This window comes from Patagioenas fasciata, chromosome 2 (genome assembly GCF_037038585.1).
Source record: "Patagioenas fasciata isolate bPatFas1 chromosome 2, bPatFas1.hap1, whole genome shotgun sequence".
Classification (NCBI taxonomy): Eukaryota; Metazoa; Chordata; class Aves; order Columbiformes; family Columbidae; genus Patagioenas; species Patagioenas fasciata.
The window spans coordinates 60,440,073-60,457,419 of NC_092521.1; the positions used below are offsets into that span (position 1 = coordinate 60,440,073).

The 17,347-nt window shown below is 35.5% G+C and overlaps 1 protein-coding gene across 3 annotated transcripts in view; it reads left to right on the forward strand.

Moving 5' to 3' along the window:
- SOCS6 (suppressor of cytokine signaling 6) overlaps positions 1 to 16,384 on the forward strand; it is a 31,035-nt gene extending 14,651 nt beyond the window's left edge. For 2 of the 3 annotated variants that reach the window (XM_065831441.2, XM_065831439.2), the window contains exon 2: positions 10,389 to 16,384. In XM_065831441.2, the coding sequence (XP_065687513.1) occupies positions 10,514 to 12,118 (1,605 nt within the window). In that variant the 5' untranslated portion in view covers positions 10,389 to 10,513 and the 3' untranslated portion in view covers positions 12,119 to 16,384. Of the gene's footprint in view, positions 1 to 4,977; positions 5,049 to 10,388 lie in introns of those variants that run through there. The other variant, XM_071804289.1, reaches the window with a different exon arrangement.
- Positions 16,385 to 17,347: the final 963 nt, after the last annotated feature.

A 17,347-nucleotide genomic window follows, 5' to 3' on the forward strand; every position in this document is an offset into this window, starting at 1 on the left:
GTCTCTGCAGGTTTGAAACTTATTAAATCTTTGAGTTGTATGGCAACTGAATGCCTTGATAGGAGGCAAGTATTATGCAGTATTGATATTAAACCTCTTTGTATGGTCTGGAGAAGAATGGTGGGATCTTTGTAGTGTATGTATAGAAAATACATTTAATTTCTCTCTTGGCAACATAGTGAAGAAAGTCCCAAACCAGTGACCAGTCCTTTCCTCTCTGTGATTCTGAGGATTGTCTTTATTAGCTGCTTCTTCCTCCTTGGCATCCTTGGAGATTTCTCTCCATGTGTGAACAGTGCACAGATGCTGTGGGAAAGATCTTTCTGTTTTTATTTCTCTTTAATTTAGGCATTGTGCTCTCTTTCCCCTCATGCCATAAACGAATCCACTTAATTCTTCCACTTCTGTAGAGGGTTAACTGCATTATAAAGGATTGCTGCATCTTAGCTTAAATTGAGAGGATAGAGTGTTATCTCCAAATGAAAGAAAGCTTTTATTATTATTGAAAATGGCATGGTAGAAGTGGTGGGGGTGATAGCTGCAAAGAATTTGGAGATCCTAGCTGCTCATATGAATTGAAATGTTAATTCAGCCCTAGTCAGAAACTAACCCAGCTGAGATTAATTTGAAGCCACAGGTGCAGCCATCATCAGTCCTGAGATCCAGGGCAGAACGGTGGGTACAAGAGCAGTGTATTGCCGTTTGTTCAGGCCTTCTAGAGAAGCTGAGAAATAGGAGAATAAATCTTACTTTAAGCACAGGTTCTCCAATTGTTGCATGTGACTGTGCTTGATATGCTGGAAAAGCGGAATCCACTTTTTTGTGTATAGTGAATTCTCAAACCAGTCTCTATTTAAAAAACTTCTTGCAGTTGATTTTGTTTTAGTTCATGTATGTTAGACAAATCTCTGTAGAATAAATTTCTCTTTTAGAGTTTAACAATATTTCTTTATTAGTGGAATAGATAACTACATTTGTATTACTGTTTGAAGAAAAGCATGATCTTAATGTAATTTATAAGTTGTTGGGGTAATTTTACAAAGATTCTTTTTTCCTCTGGATATTTTGAAAATAGTTGTATTACCTTGAAATAACTTGTGCAGTTTTTTTTTTTCTGTTTTCCATGTCTTTGGCAGGTGAATCTGATTTGTAGGAACAAAGGCCAATTACATGTTTCTAGTTGTGTGTCAGATAAGCATAAATGGAAGTGGGAAGGTGAGCAGTTTACAACTTGCTGGTCAGAATAACCAGTTTTACAAATATGTGCTACGAAGTCACCTGTTGGCTAGATAGTGTGGCTGGCATGCTGTTTAAAGTAAAAATTAGGTTTAACTTTTAGTTTTGTGGGGTTTTTTTGGTGTGTGTGGTTTTTTTGTGGTTTTTTCGTTTGTTTGTTTGTTTTTTGTTTTGTTTTCCATGAATGTGACTTTATAGCTCTCCTGAAATGTTGCTTAGGTTTTTTTTTATTTCTGCTTCTCAAGAAGAGAGTATCCCATGTTGCACCTTAAAAAAAGAAGCATGATTATGATTATCAGTTGTACTTACTTGGTGCTACAGAGTGTAAATGTTACTGCCTCTCTTTTAATTTTCACATCAAATGAATTGGACAGGCAGAAGCAAACATGATGATTATACCAAATTAACAGCTTGTAATTTAGAGAGAATGGCTACATTAAAAAAAAAAAAAAGGTGTTTATACCAGCAAGTAGTATACTGAATTATGTGGTGATCATGTGTAGACCTTTATAATCTTCAGCAGAAATATGGTATAAGGCTTCTGTTTCTGTTACTTTTCCTGTATTTTCCTCCTTCCCCTCACAGTGTTTTCCTTTCTTCACTGGCATTATTTTCCTGGATGCAGACAAGCATATACACTTGTTCACTGAGCAGTGTATTTCTGTATTCCCCATTTGGTATGTGCTTTGTGTACTGCGGGGTTCATTGGTGGCAGAGGTTTGGCCTGAGAAGCTGAATGTTTGTTCTGACAGCTCTGTAGGAAAGATGGTTCATGGTGCCTGTTTTATGTCTCCTCATCAAAATACCTGTCAGCAGCAAGCCCTTTTCAGCTGGCTTTGTTCGTGTTTTGGAAGTTGCACACAGTCACCATGTTTCTCCACTTGCTGTAGAAACACCAGCCTGAAGTAGCCCGACATAAACTTTGAAAGCGAAACCAACATCAATACAAGTCACTATGAAGTGGTAATATTCAACTGTTGCATGTTTGCTAAGTGTTTTCTTTCCTTTTTTGGGAAGGGCTGCAAAACTGTTTCTCACAATTATGTTATTTAGTCAGTAATATTAAAAGAAGGGTCAGATTATTGCTGACCACAAACATCACTTCGAGAGAATGGTCTGGTTTATTCTGTCTTTTTTGGTGTACGCTTTAAATGGCTGGACAGCATTTCAAAAATTATCTTTCGAAGTGCATCAGGGTTTAGAAACAAGCTGCATTTAGAATTGGATTTTGGTGCCTGCATGCATACAACTAGATAGGTTATATCCTTTTCAACATATATTCCAAGATTTAGGCATTTGTACAGAAATGTACTTTTTTTTTTACTGAATGTTTTCCCCATTCTTCATTTTGTTTTCACTGTATTAGCTTCAATCACTTTTATTGTTCTCCAACAAGTAGGCACCAAGTGTGTTACTTGCCAAAGGCTGTGTATTATTATAAGTTGTATACTGGTTTCTACAGGAAACTTAACAACAATCTTACGGCAAAATTGTTTTAGAAATTATTCCTTTTCACAGAACATGATTTTGACCCTTATTGCTAAATGAGAAGTTAGTTTGTAGAGCATTGCAGTCTTGCACTATTAAGGTTTAAAAGCTTGCATAAATATCTTAGATAACCGTAAGGCTGTCTTTGTTATCATGCTGAGGGTATCACCATACCTTACAAGTGAGAAGAAATGTTTTGGTTTGCCCACCTTCTGTCAGTTTGAAGTGGGATGGACCCTTACTTGGAAAGGAATTCTCATACATCATCTCCCAGGAAATCTAACCTTTGCTTATGAAGCCAAACTGAATTTTTGCTGACATCCAGCTGCAAGGGTGGCTGCTGCTATTTTGTAAAATAGCAAGAAAGGAAAACTGAGCCTGAGCATTATTCTCATTCTTTGTCTGCTTCTGCACAGCTGTGTGAGAAAGATAAACAAAGGTTTATTTGCACTCAGTGGTTGAGATTTTCTGCAATGAAATGAATACACGTGGAGTACACACATCAGGTTTATTTGACTTCTCTAATTTGACTCAGCAAAAATATTTCACTTTTGCAGTGCCTTGGCATACATTGATCTGCTGGGTTATTTTTGTTTCCTTGGTTTCCCCTCACTGTTAGTTCATCAGGGTCTTGGAGCCAAGTTGTGGCTTTCTTTTTCCCTGTAGTTTTTCAGCATGCTTGAAAAATTTTGTTAGCAGTACACTTAGTTACAGATGTCTGCTTAAAAGAAAGTGATGAAAGGTGGTACTTGCACCAGTCTTTAAGGAAACATATAAAAAGTACAGTCTGCTTTGTTCCCTGTTTGTGTGTTGATTCCGAGTTGCTGAGAGGTGTAGCAGGAGTGGCTGAAGTGGTTCCTGTTCCTGCTGTCACCCACCCAGCTCCCCCAGAGCTTCCTAGTCTAGCAGCAATATTGGTATTGCAATGTGTTGTGTGTTCTTGAGCTGATACCAGCTGATACCAACTGGTGCTGGTTTTGGTTTAATAGAGATTAGTGTGTCTGGTAGCTCAGGAAGAGACGTGTCCCAATCAATTGTGTAAGGGAGATGTAACCTTGGGTGAGGACTGCTGGTATTAGTAGCTGGTTTGGCTGTTGTAGTGATGAGATTATTGTAGTTACAATATACACAGATGAACTGTAATACAAAGATGCCACTTAACACTCTTTAGTTACTCCCCAGAGGAAAACTACCAATCAGATAGAAATATTCTGTCCTGCAACCAAATATGGGAAAGAAGAGCAGGACTTAACCCATGGCTGCTAGCAGTAAGTAGTGTTTAAAGAAGAGAAACACACACACACACACACAAAAAAAAAAAAAAAAAAAAAAAATCCAGATACTAAGGGACGTCCTTTTTCAGCAGCAGGCCAGAGACAAGTAGTCAAGGTATTTGGACTTCTTCAGTGTTTTTTCTCCTTGTGTGTGGTGTGGTTTTTTTTTTTTTTTTTGTTTGTTTGTTTTTTTTTTTTCCTCACTTATGCAGTTAATTCCACTAATGGTGTTGAAGAAAAATCTTTGTCAAGTTTTCATTATTACTTTACCCCACTTTTCTGCTTATTACCAAAGGCATACTTTGCTTATGCTTAGTTAAAGGTTGCAAATAGTGATTAGGATTACTATAATGTTAGAGCACTAGTGTCCATGGACTGGTTTTCCTTTAGGCTTTGTAAAAGGATTTTGTAAACAGAGGGGGGAAAAAAAAAGAAGAAATTACATGGCTTACTGTTGTTTGTTGATTTTAAATTTTTTTTTATTTGTGTAAAGCCTATTAAATTATACTTTCCTCAGCTGTTCAAATCTTGCAGGGTGGAAGTTTAAATTTATGGCGAATAACATGTACTCTGTTTCCAGGCATTTGATTAGCTAGCTTAAAAATAGGAATCTTTAAGTACTCTTGAATTTTTAAGAGTACAAAGTACTGTCAGATGAGCTTGTAATTGTGGGTTTATCTGTTTTTTGGTTTTTTTTCATACACCTTGTTTTAATTTTATGTGAAGGTGTGCATCTGAGCGTCTTCACACTCACTAGAAAAACAGATGTGCAAGAGTGGATGGGCTTTTATAAAATTCACAATCTTATAATCTTATATTAGAACAATGTTCACCTGTTACAAAACAAGCTACTGTTAACACCATCTACCTTTTTTCTTGTTTTCAAGATATGAAAGTGTGAGATGGAGAGTTTTTAAATGAAGTAATGTAGAAATTTACTTGAAGTTCAGGAAAGGGGAAGACATCATCATCTTCAGTATGCCACTGACATGTATAATGAGAAATGTAGTGCGTGTGTTTTTTATCAGAAACTGATGATGTTTGAAACAGGTATTTAATCTCTCTTTTAATTTGTTTTTACTTAATGAGTGTTTTATGTGTGGTTTTTGTGCTCACATAGGCTGAAACTTCAAGTACATAGAAGGAAATATCTTGAGTCAATATTGTCTGTTACTGGTTTGAAGAAATACCTTTCAGTGATATGGACTTAATTATTAAAGTGAAATTAACAGGAACAGGTATGGAGAACAACTTTGTAGTAATTTACATCAGTGGATTTAGGAATTCTGAAATAAATTTAGATATTTGGGAATTTCTAAAATGTAGCACTTGAAATCCATGTTATCTTAAGATGCTGTTGTTGGAACTCCCTTCCAAGTAATGCATGAATATATTTCAGTGAGAGGTTGGGGGCAGAAGGGGGACACCACCTCATATTTCTGCAGATAATGAGACTAGGCTTCATTATCTCACTGTAATGAAAACCTGGTGCTTATCATGCCCCAGGAATGCAGAAACTTTTTTTCAGTTTCAAGGTATTGTTAGTTATTTTCTTTATAAATAATGATGTCAAAAATACAGTACATTTGAAGTGTATGTGCTATGATTTTATGGAAGAAAAATACTCTGTAGTACAATATTTGCAGTTAATTCTAGCTTTTACATTTTCTCTATAAGCCAGATGTTCTGCTCAACAGTAGAAATAGTTGGCAAATCTGTAGTACTGCATTGAAATTTTAAATTAAGTTCCTAGATATTTTCAAAGAAGAACTTTTCTTAAAAATAAATCTAAAATATTGCATTTAACTAAATTTAAGACACCTTGCAAATTTTAAGGTCATAGAATCACAGAATAATTGAGTTTGAAAAGGACCTCAGGATGTCTCACATCTAACCTCTCAGCCCTGAGATCTGACAGTGTTTCTTTGGGCCTTGCATGGTTGGATTTTAGAAGCCTACGAGGTGGAGACTACACAACTTCTCTGGGGAACGTCTTCTACTGCCCGACTCTCCTCATGGTGAAAAAGCTTTTTCTTTTTGCCAAATTGGAACTTCCAAATCTCCAGATACATACTTTCCATGGTTGTTCCTCAATTAGTCTACATTATTCTCTTCAGTTTGGTGCCATGCTCAGTTGTGCCAAATTTTCTGAAGGAGATCTGCTTAACGTGAAGTTGTAAGTGTTTTGTCTTACTATGATTCAGTATAAGAATAAAGATTATGTATTTCTCACGGATAGCCAGACTTCTCAGGAATAATGTAGCAGTGTGTTCAAAAAACCAAAGTTTAATTCTTCACTGTTTCACTCTGTGGAAAGAAATGAGCAGATTAACATTTATTTTAGGAAAGTCTTAAGTTATCTGAAACAGTGCAGATTAAAAGTTCTGAGCCATTTTTGTAATGACTTTTTTTAAGCCAATTCTTTTTCAACCATGACTTGGATTTTGCTCTCTGGTTCCAGTGTGATGATTTCTGTCCCAGCTCTTACAAGTTAACAGTTTTATTTCTGTAGTAGTGTATTTTGGCAACATTGTTTATAGTATTTGTTTCTGGAAATGAGTGCACCTAACCTAAAAGTGTGAAAAAGAAACAAAAGCCATATAAATAATCAAACTTTTTGTTGGTGTACTTTTGCAAACACTGAATTGAGATAGCTGTCTGATTATAGTCCATTAAAACCACTCTGTAGCATCAAACTGAAACTACTCTGAAGTATTGAATATTCAAACTAGATATACACAGGCTTGATGTGTGGTGTGTTTTTTTTTTTTTTTTTTTTTGTGTGTGTGTGGGGGGGGGGGGGGGGGTTTTGTTTGTTTATTTTTTTCCAGCTTACATAATTTTTAATAAATTGGTACTGGCCACTATAATAACAATATATGATTGCATGACCTGCTCTTTACATTTCTGAGAAGTAGCCTGTAGATTAGTTTTGGCTTTAAATGTCTTCACTAATAATTTCACATTTTTACGTGATTAATACATGTTGTTCTTCACCTCAAAATGAGATGTGCAAATTTAGTTTTGATTATTTTTTTATAAACACAAAAGGGACTGTGGTGTTTGCTGGGTAGTAATCTGGTAGTCCAGGTAATTTTTGTCAGGAGGCTTGTGTTTTTTCAACCTGCATAATTTTAAAGATTCCAAGATGCAGAATTTGTGGCAGAAGTTCAGTCAGAGTTTCATTCTGACTTTTTTTCTGTGTGTTAACATTTCATTCTCTTTCTGGGTCTGATTAATCTCTCATTTTCAGTCTGTGTGTTCCAGGTAATTCAGCCTACATAGCCACCGTGCCTTGGTGTAATTCAGAGTCTGCTTATAGTTGCAAATACCTGCCAGCAGAATTTCTAGAGGTGTCTCTAGTTAGGCTGTCTGAATTCGCTGCGCAGCAGATGGCACTGGAAGAGCACATCAGTGGGAGACTTCGGTGGTGCCATAATTAGTACAAAATACTAACGAAGCTATTGCAGTGCTGAGGGTTGTGAAGAAGTTGAGTAGCTCATTTTGTTGTATTCCAGGATGCATGATGGGCTCTTCTGTTTCACCTCTTCTAGATGCAGACGGTTGAAAATTCTACATTTCCAAGTATATGGATATAGATCCTTTAGTCAAATTTTAGGTAACTAAATATTTTGGAAAAAAAAAAGGTGAACAAGACAGTTTGGGGCTCTATACATACTGTTTCCCCAGTTAGCAATGTGATAATTTTCTTTTATTTTCCTTCCCAGCTCAGAAGGGAGACTTTATTTCATACTTGCTTTTTTAGGATTAGGAATTGCAAACAGGATGCCGCATTTCCCACAAGGATGGGGAAATATATCTCTTACAGTGGAAGTAGTATCAGCTTGTGGATGTCTGTCAGAAGCAGTTGGAAAACAGAATCCTGAAATTATATTTTTCACTCATTTTGTTACATACAATGAAAATGATACAAAAGTTCATTTAGTTACATACGAAGAAAAGACTACTGTGAATTGGTAAGATGGTGAAATCCAAATGGTTTAGGAATATAAGGTCAACAATGCATTTTAAGTCTACTTCTAATTGACATGTAACTCTCCCTTTATCAGTATCTAGCTTTTTCTTAATTACTGTACTTTGTCAGCTACTCTGATATGACAGATTTCAGACATATGAAACCTGCTAAATATATTCTACTCATGTTTGGTTTTCAGTACTTCCATATTTCCCAATTATTCCAAACATATGGAGCTCATATTAAATATCAGTATTTTAAAACATGAAATTTTACACTTCTGAATGCATCTGTTATAAGAAAAGGAAAACAAAAGTAATGTCTTACCCTTTGAAAATACATGTACATATTTTAGTATCATCTTCCAATTTTGTTAGTGGAATACAGCTTTTAAGGTGTCAAGACCCCAGATGCCACAGGAGTCATGTTAGAAGTGGAAAATAAGTAATGAACTTATAATGAAATACTCTGCCTGTGTGGGTTTGTTTTGTTTTGTTTTGTGTTTTTTATTTTTTTGGGGGGGGTGGGGTGGGTGGGTGTTTTGTTTTTTGTTGGTGGTTTTTTTGTTTGTTTGGATTTTTTAAAAGATTTAATTTTCATTTATAACAAGAGTTGGTTCTTAGTCTTTTGTTCAGTAAACAAGTTTCTAGGGCATGTTTGTTCTTTGCTGATGGCAAGTAAATCAGTTTACAGGCAGAAGAGGAAGCTTGAGGAATCTTTTAGTTTCTTCTCATTGAGAGAAAGTTCTGTTTAGTAACTAGAAAAAAAGAAATTGGAAGAGCTGAAGACAAGCTGAAGTTGGACTTGGGAAATGTTGGAGGTTATGGCAGTGACAGAATGAGTCTTTGAGATAGAGTGATGCAGATAATGTAGAAAATTTGAAGACTGAACTAGGATACAAATCCAAGTAAATCTAGGTTTAGTGCTTCTGCTGCTTATGAGAACAGTGTTCACCACCCCCACCCCTCCAAGCAGTAGGGCTTTACTTAAATTTTTCCAAGGTATTTTGAAGTTCATAATCTTACATTGTCTTTTAGTTTACTTTGGATAAGATCCTTTAGCTTTTGTGTACTTGAGGACTGCAAAAGTTGGACTGGACAAGAGTAAAGGTCAATGGATTGCTCTTTGATTATAGTAATCATTCTCCTTACATGCTTTTATGCAATTTTTGAATGGTTATTTTAGAAAATTGTATTGTTTAGTTGATAAAACTTATTTCAGTTAATTGTGCCACTTTTCCTAGTTGCTTATTTTGTGATACCATGGTAGAAAAGTGGGAAGTGTGTACAGGAGGGCTGTTTACTTTTCCTCTCAGTCCCCAAACTTGGAATATGACTTGAAAGATTCTTGGACTCCTCCAGTTTGCCATGTTTAGCCTGGAGCCAGGCTTGTCTGCCGCAGTTTGTGCTTCTAACATAACACGTATTTGAAGGTACATACAAAACGGTTTCTGCTAACCGTAGTACCTACTTATGTGCCAGCAGCAACTTCCTTCTCTTCCCTCCTTGATTTTTCCCTCTTTGCAGAACTGCTTGCTTTGGAAGGTCTAACTGATAGTAAAAATTAAAACCAACTGAACAAAACCAACCCACAAACAAAACTCAAACATACCATAAACAAGCTGAACAGATGAATTGATGAAGAGGCTGGATACCTGACTCTGGAAAATGCCAAATGGAAGAAGTTATCTGGGACTTGAGCAGATGTGTCCACTTAGTCGTGGCAAAATTACTGGAGGAAGAAAAGCTGTAATAGTACTAGGCAAGGAGGGCCTGTGATGTGACCTCTATACCTAAAACAGAATTTGGAAATCACATTTGTTTCCTAGAAGTTCAGGAGGGGTCTTCTATGGTTTGCTCTAAACAGATTTTACTTTATTAGTTCCTCTCTATTTTTTGACTGGAGTTAGTTTTCCTGTAATTATGTAACTATTTGAATAATGCTCAACTTTTCTGTGTAAAGTATGACCTTGTAAGACCATGTTTTTTGGACTAATCTCAATTTAACCTGTATCTAGGAACCCTGTTGGATAGAATGTCTTCTATAGTTATTTTAGTGGGGATTTTTTTTTAAGAGCCTTCTGAAAGAGCGGCATGTTTCTGTGCTTGAAAATTTTACATATGTGCATTAAATATATATGCCTATCAGTGTGATATAATGTGTGTGGTGTATATTTTAAAAATAGCATGCTAAAAGCAGGAAAAAAGGTTGTGGAAATCTCTGAGGCAGATCTAGCAGATTCATTTTTTTGAGTCTGATTGGTTTCCAAATCAGCTCTCTATATTTACTTCGATTTCATGATTGTTACTTGAGTACTGCAATTTATGTTTTGTTTGGAGAGTCGGAAACCCTTATAGATAATTTTAAAAATATTTCTTTTGTGAAGTTAATTGTTTTTCTTAATTTGTTTCTAGGAAATGGCTCTTGAAGTTAAATGAGGCTGGGTAAAACACATAAATGAAGCAGAAGCTGCTCTGCATGTGTTAGGGCTATATCACCACAAGCACTGCTGATCAGCCAGACTTCGTAACTTGTCATAATGAAGAAAATTAGTCTCAAAACAATTCGCAAGTCCTTTAACTTAAATAAAAGTAAAGATGAAAGCGACTTTGTAGTGGTTCAGCAGCCATCGTTGAGTGAATTTGGAAAAGATGACTCCTTGTTTGGCAGCTGCTATGGTAAAGATTTGGCTAGCTGTGAAGTCAATAGTGAAGATGAAAAAGGAGGGAAAAATAGATCAAAAAGTGAAAGCTTAATGGGTACGTTAAAAAGGAGGCTTTCAGCAAAACAAAAACAGAAAGGCAAAGGCAGCACACCGTCTGTAAACTCTGCAGATGATGACACCTTTTCTTCCTCATCTGCTCCAATAACCTTCAAAGATGTGCGAGCTCAAAGACCTCTGAGATCCACTTCCCTCCGTAATCACCATTACAGTCCAACTCCATGGCCCCTTCGACCTACGAATTCGGAAGAGACTTGCATCAAAATGGAAGTGAAAGTCAAGGCCTTGGTCCATTCCTCTAATCCCAGCCCAGCACTGAATGGCGTTCGAAAGGACTTCCATGACTTGCAGTCAGACAACGTGTTCCAGGAACAAAACAATGCATTAAAAAATACAGAATCTCAGAATGGGGACTTGCATCTTCATATTGATGAACATGTGCCTGTAGTTATTGGATTAATGCCTCAGGACTACATTCAGTATACTGTGCCTTTAGATGAGGGAATGTATCCTTTGGAAGGATCACGTAGTTACTGTCTGGATAGTTCCTCACCCATGGAAGTTTCAACGGTTTCTTCTCAAGTGGGGGGAAATGCTTTCCATGAAGAAGAGAGCCAAGTGGATCAGGATGTAGTTGTTGCACCAGATATCTTTGTGGACCAGACAGTGAATGGTTTGTTGATTGGTACCACAGGAGTCATGTTGCAAAGCCCAAGAGTTAATCATAGTGATGTCCCTCCACTCTCACCTTTGCTACCTCCAATGCAAAATAATCAAATCCAAAGGAACTTCAATGGATTAAATGGCACAGATGCCCACATGGCTGAAAGTGTGCGCTGCCATTTGAATTTTGATCCTAACACTGCCCCTGGAGTTGGAAGAGTTTATGATTCTGTACAGAACAGTGGTCCTATGGTTGTGACAAGTCTCACAGAAGAACTGAAAAAACTTGCAAAACAAGGATGGTACTGGGGCCCCATTACACGTTGGGAGGCAGAGGGAAAATTAGCTAATGTGCCTGATGGCTCGTTTCTCGTTAGAGATAGTTCTGATGATCGTTATCTTTTAAGTTTGAGTTTTCGTTCCCATGGAAAAACTCTTCACACTAGAATTGAACACTCAAATGGTAGGTTTAGCTTTTATGAACAACCAGATGTGGAGGGACATACGTCTATAGTTGACTTAATTGAACATTCGATCAGGGACTCTGAAAATGGAGCTTTCTGCTATTCAAGATCCCGACTGCCTGGATCTGCAACTTACCCAGTGAGACTGACAAATCCAGTCTCTCGGTTTATGCAGGTGCGTTCTTTACAATACCTGTGTCGTTTTGTAATACGTCAGTACACCAGAATAGACCTGATTCAGAAACTGCCTTTGCCAAACAAAATGAAGGATTATTTACAGGAAAAGCACTACTGAAAGCTTATGGGAACCTTGCATCTTGCACTTTGGGAACAACAACAACAAAAAGAGATTGAATTACAGTTTACAGACTTTCATTATTATCAAAATCTTTTGCTGCCATAAAAATATTTCATTTTTGTGTGTAAAAGAAAAGTAATGCATTTGGATTTATGTTTGGTTTGGGGGGATTTTGTGTATTGTGGGGGGCTTTTTTTTTTTTTAAAGAATGATCTCAAGTTTATTTTTAGAAGTGTGAAATAGCTATCTTTCATCAATGTGCAGATTAATCACAATGTGAATGATCAAATTTTCCTTAATTTCCCCCAAGTCCTTTGCTGCTATCCACTGTGATTTTTATGCATTGAAAGCACATTTCATGTGTATTCAACCATAAGTAAAAGTCAAATGAAACTTCTTGAATGGTTTTTTTTTTCCTTTAAAATAGCCTGTTTTAAAAAAAAAAAAGATCGTGAATAAAAAACATTGGTATTTTAAAATGACAGAATTTACATCTATGTGAAAACCAATTTCCTAGTATCTTAATTATGAATTTCTATAGAGATATTCCCTGATTTAGAACTTATAGACAAGCTGTATGATAAAAACATGGTTATGCAGCATATCTTCGGGAAAAAAAATATCTCTCTTAAACCTGGTATTGTCTGTACACTATTTTGTGTTTGAGAAGGTTGGTTCAGCTTTCTTCTTGTCTCAGTATTCTGTCCTTCTAAAAATGGCCTTTAAAAGAAAAGAAGTCTGTTAAAGTCAATGTGTAGTACCTATAAGGAAATTGCGCTATTGGGACCTTGTTAAATATTACCTTTTAAAAACATGCCACACTTAAATGAACACCTACCACGTCCCCTCTTTCTGTCCTTTTCGCTCCTGCCTCCTCTTGGGGGGTGATGGGAGTGGAAATTCCCTGGATTTGTAGGAAGACTCTAGGAATTGTTACTACGGGAACATAAATGGATAAGCCATTTTAGGGATTGGGTAAAGTTTCTGATAGGATGGTTTCTACAATTTATATTCAAACTACTTGAAATTTTATGATTTTCTGCATTTTTTTTTTCCCTTCAGAAATGCAGTAATACACTAATGTCCTTTGGATCTTTTTTCCCTTTTTTTGAATATCCTTAGGGGAGGAAGGAACAAGACTGATGACATTTTGGATGAAAGATACTTAAAATGCATCTCTAAAGATCTGTTCTCATAGCCTTTGAAATCATGGGGGAGAGAGGTTTGGATATACACTGACCGCAGAAAACGTTTCAGTTTATTATCACAAAATACATTTTGACATGTGAAATATTGAATCAGTTAAGTAAATGTTTATGATATCTGTCAAAGATTCTGGCATTTGAAAAGCTTACAGTTATTCTAACCTTCTGTAGGGAAAAAGAGACTTTCAGTGGGAGTACAGGTTCTACACTGTAATATTTTTGTCATGCAAGGTTAATACATGGCATTTTCGTGTTTTGTTTCAGGTTGTTGGTGGTTTTTTGTTGTTGTTTTTTTGTTCCACCCCCCACCATGATTCTATCACTTTTATGAGTTGTTAAAGGGGTAAATGGCTGGCTTTGCCTGCCTCTGTCTCCCTGTTTTGTATTTTAGAATGTCATCTACCCCATCTCTGGTAGGAGTTGCTAATCAGTAAACATCAGCTTAGAAAAAGCTGTTCATTTTTGAAACAGCTTTCTTGTTTAGGTCATTTTCTTCTTCTTTAATCTAGCCTTTTGTCCCCTGAAATGAGTCTTTAGTGATAGTACAGTATTGCTGCAAGGTGGTGCAATAGCACTACATCTTGGGTTGCCTGAATTGATAGACTAAATTTATATTTTTTTAATTTATTTTTTGACCATAATGTTTAACTAAAAAAATAATTAAAAAAAAAGAAAATCAAAGGTAGATAAAGGCTGCCTTTGCTTTTAAGGGAGGGAGAATAAGGATTTCTTCTTTAGTCTGTTAAAGTTTTAAACTGAAAAAAAAAAAAAAAACTAGAGCAGTCTATATGCGTAATTTTTTGGCTCTGCCATTGAAATATATGTATGCAAGTGTGAATTCTGTTTTCTTTTTTTCCTCTACTGACTTCCCCTCAGCCCCCTTCCCCTGAATCAGGATCACTAACTTTATTCAAAAAGGCACAATAACCTATTGTATGGTACAGTGTTCTGATTCTCTCTGTGGGGAGGAAAAAGAAAATCATTTTTATGGATTTCAGATGCATACTTTTGGAAGAAAACCTCTGGCATTTTCTTCACTTTAAAAGTTCTTTCCCCATACAAGCTAGAGGGCCTATGCATTCTGCAGAATCTTTGAAAGATTATATTGTATTAGATATTTTCTTTGCCATTTAATACCACTATTGAATGCATTAAACATATGTTTATACTACACCACATGCATTAATTTAGCAGTCATTGCATTGAAACTTAAGTAGTTGAAGCTATAATATCCTGGTCTTACTGCTGAATTGAAAAACGTGCAAGAATGCACATGCTAAATTTCTTGCCATGCCTTTATAAATTTCAGTCTGTACACTCCTATGTGTTGATGCTTTTTTAAAAACCCTTTGTTTCAATTATATGTTTTTTGAATAGCCTTCCTTGCTGTGTTCTTCATCTGTGAACTTAATCAGGTCAAGTTAACTTTGTCATTACCCACCCCCCACCCCCGCTCACCATAAAGTTTCCACAAAAGGAACACTGTAAAATGATTGAGGCCTAGGGTGTGAGAACCATATAGCACTTTGTTTCTAGATTAAAAAATGGTGATGATGCTTCAACTAAGCTCAAAATACTTTAAATCAGTAGTAAGTAGAGACAAATAATTGTTTTTACAGGTTTCATTAATCAGAACCTAGCAGGACTTTTTTTCATGCTGAGGTAACTGTCAAGCTAGCAGAAGGAACCCAGAAAAATTGCTTTGAAAACATTAGAGATACTGACAATTTCTTATAATAAAGATTAATGTAAAAGAAACATGTATAGTTATGAGACAATTTAGAAGTACTCAGAGTAACCACAGAAATTGTGTTGACTTCTGCTTCATGAAAATTAGAGTAAAAAAAGTGTCCTTGACAAATAAAAGGAAAATGATTGAGGATATTTTGGGGACCTTTGGAAGTAGATACAGTAGGAATAAAAGCTAACTGACTATGATCCTTATAGAGCAGAAATACAGCTATTTATTCAGCACAACAGCTTAAAGGTTCAAAAGGTATGCTTTTTATGCAATTGAGTTGTGAAAAAATGTTTTTGAAAATGAAACTTTGAAATAAAACTCCTTTTTTGAGCATCTGAGATGATTGACATTATTGATAATATTGTTTTACCAATCAGAAGAGTAAAACAACACTTTGTATTTGGAAACAGAAAAATAAGTTTGCACAATTTCTGTTTTTTTGTTGTTGTTGTAAACCAGTATTAATAAACAACTGAAAGTAATGTGTATTCTTTGATCTATTTGAAGGATATAGCACTTATCCTGCTGTTGACATAGTGAATGCCATCTTTTTTATAAAAATATTTTTCTGTCAGAAGGATCAGAAATGCAATTATTAATTAAACTCTTTGTTCTCAGATGAGCTGACTTTACATTTTGTTAAAGCCAGTTTCTTTCTGTGAATATTGACTGCTGGGCTACATGAAATCTGTGCAGTTTTTGTTTTGATGCATTTCATCTCTGTGAATACTGGAATTACGAATTTTAAACACCATACCAGCAATATATGGGCTATGATTCTGATGAGAAGTATTTCTCTGTTATGGAACTTACAAATTCTGAGCTAAACTATGGATAAATTAATGATTGCCAAGTTAATTTCTTAAAATCTTTTTATGACTACAAAGAATAAAAATTGCAAGCATTCTTTATAAATAAAAAAATGGGCTAGATGGTAGTTCACAATTTGGGAAATACGGCATTGTTGTATCTGAAGAGTGTTCTAAATTCTACACAGATAACGAAAAATTCTTAATGAATTTTGTATGAGTACATGTTGGGATAAAGAATTTTTATAGTGATGATGGAGTGCCATGAAGTTAATACTTGCAATCCAGATTGCTGTAGTTTACACTTTTCTCTGTTTCAGACCTGGTGTGCACTGTTTGTACTAAGCACGCCACAAAGTGAATTATCCAAAGTCCATTGATTTTAATGTGTTTTGGTTTGTAAACAAAATTATAGTAATTTCTTGCACATTTTTGAAAAATAATTGTATAAGGATTTATGTATCTGCTTCTGGATACAGTGTGTAAATAAAAAATTCGTTCACAAAAAGGTTGGTGGAGTGTTCTATATCTTAATGATATTCTAAAACAAACAAACAAACAAAGACAAAATTTGGGTATCTGATTTAACCATTTAAATTGCAGTGACTACAATTTAAACTGTTCTGTATGATTTTGTTTTGCCCCTGCTAACTGACTTTTTGAAACATTTCTGTATGCTGATTATATTAATTCCTACATTGCAAAGCAAGAAGAAAAATTGCCAGAACATAACTAGAATATGATTTTTAAATGTCTGTGGATGTAGCATAGGTTATCTTTTTGATAACTTGTTTTCTTCCTTTAAAAAATTAGAAAAGTCATAACAAGTCTCCATTTCAAAGGTAGTATACCGTTTCTTGGCTTCCAAGCATGCAAATAGTTCTTATTTAGTTCCACAGTAAAAAAATTACATATGCTGTTAATCTTCATGTATTCACTTGATGCTGTCCTAGATTCACTTTAAAAAAGGAGTGGAATTTTAAACCCTGGAAAATCACATAAATAATCTAGGAGACCAAGGATAAATGACTTCTGTCTTAGAAAACGCATGCACAATTTTTCACGTTTTCATGTAGTTGTGACTTGCAGACTCACTACTTGAATTCAAGAAAATATTAATACCACCTGCTCCTTAGGTCTTGGTTATAGCTGGTTTTGGGTTTTTTTGTGTTTTTTTTTTGTTTTTTTTTTTTTTTTTTAAAAAACAAACAAACAAACAAACAGTCCAACCTTGGTAGTAAGTAATTATTGTTTGTTTTGTCCATACTTGATGTGTTCTTTTCTCTGTATTCTGTAACTTTATGAATTCTTTCTAGTTACTGTTTAAGGAATATTTTTTGCCATTTATGAAGAAACTGCTTTCTGCTTCCTATTGCTGGGGCAAGTATTGCATGCTCAGTACAGTGTGTGGTTCGCAGGGGATCTTGCTGGGTTTTTGTTGTTAAGTCTCCATGAGGCTCTTCTCTGCATT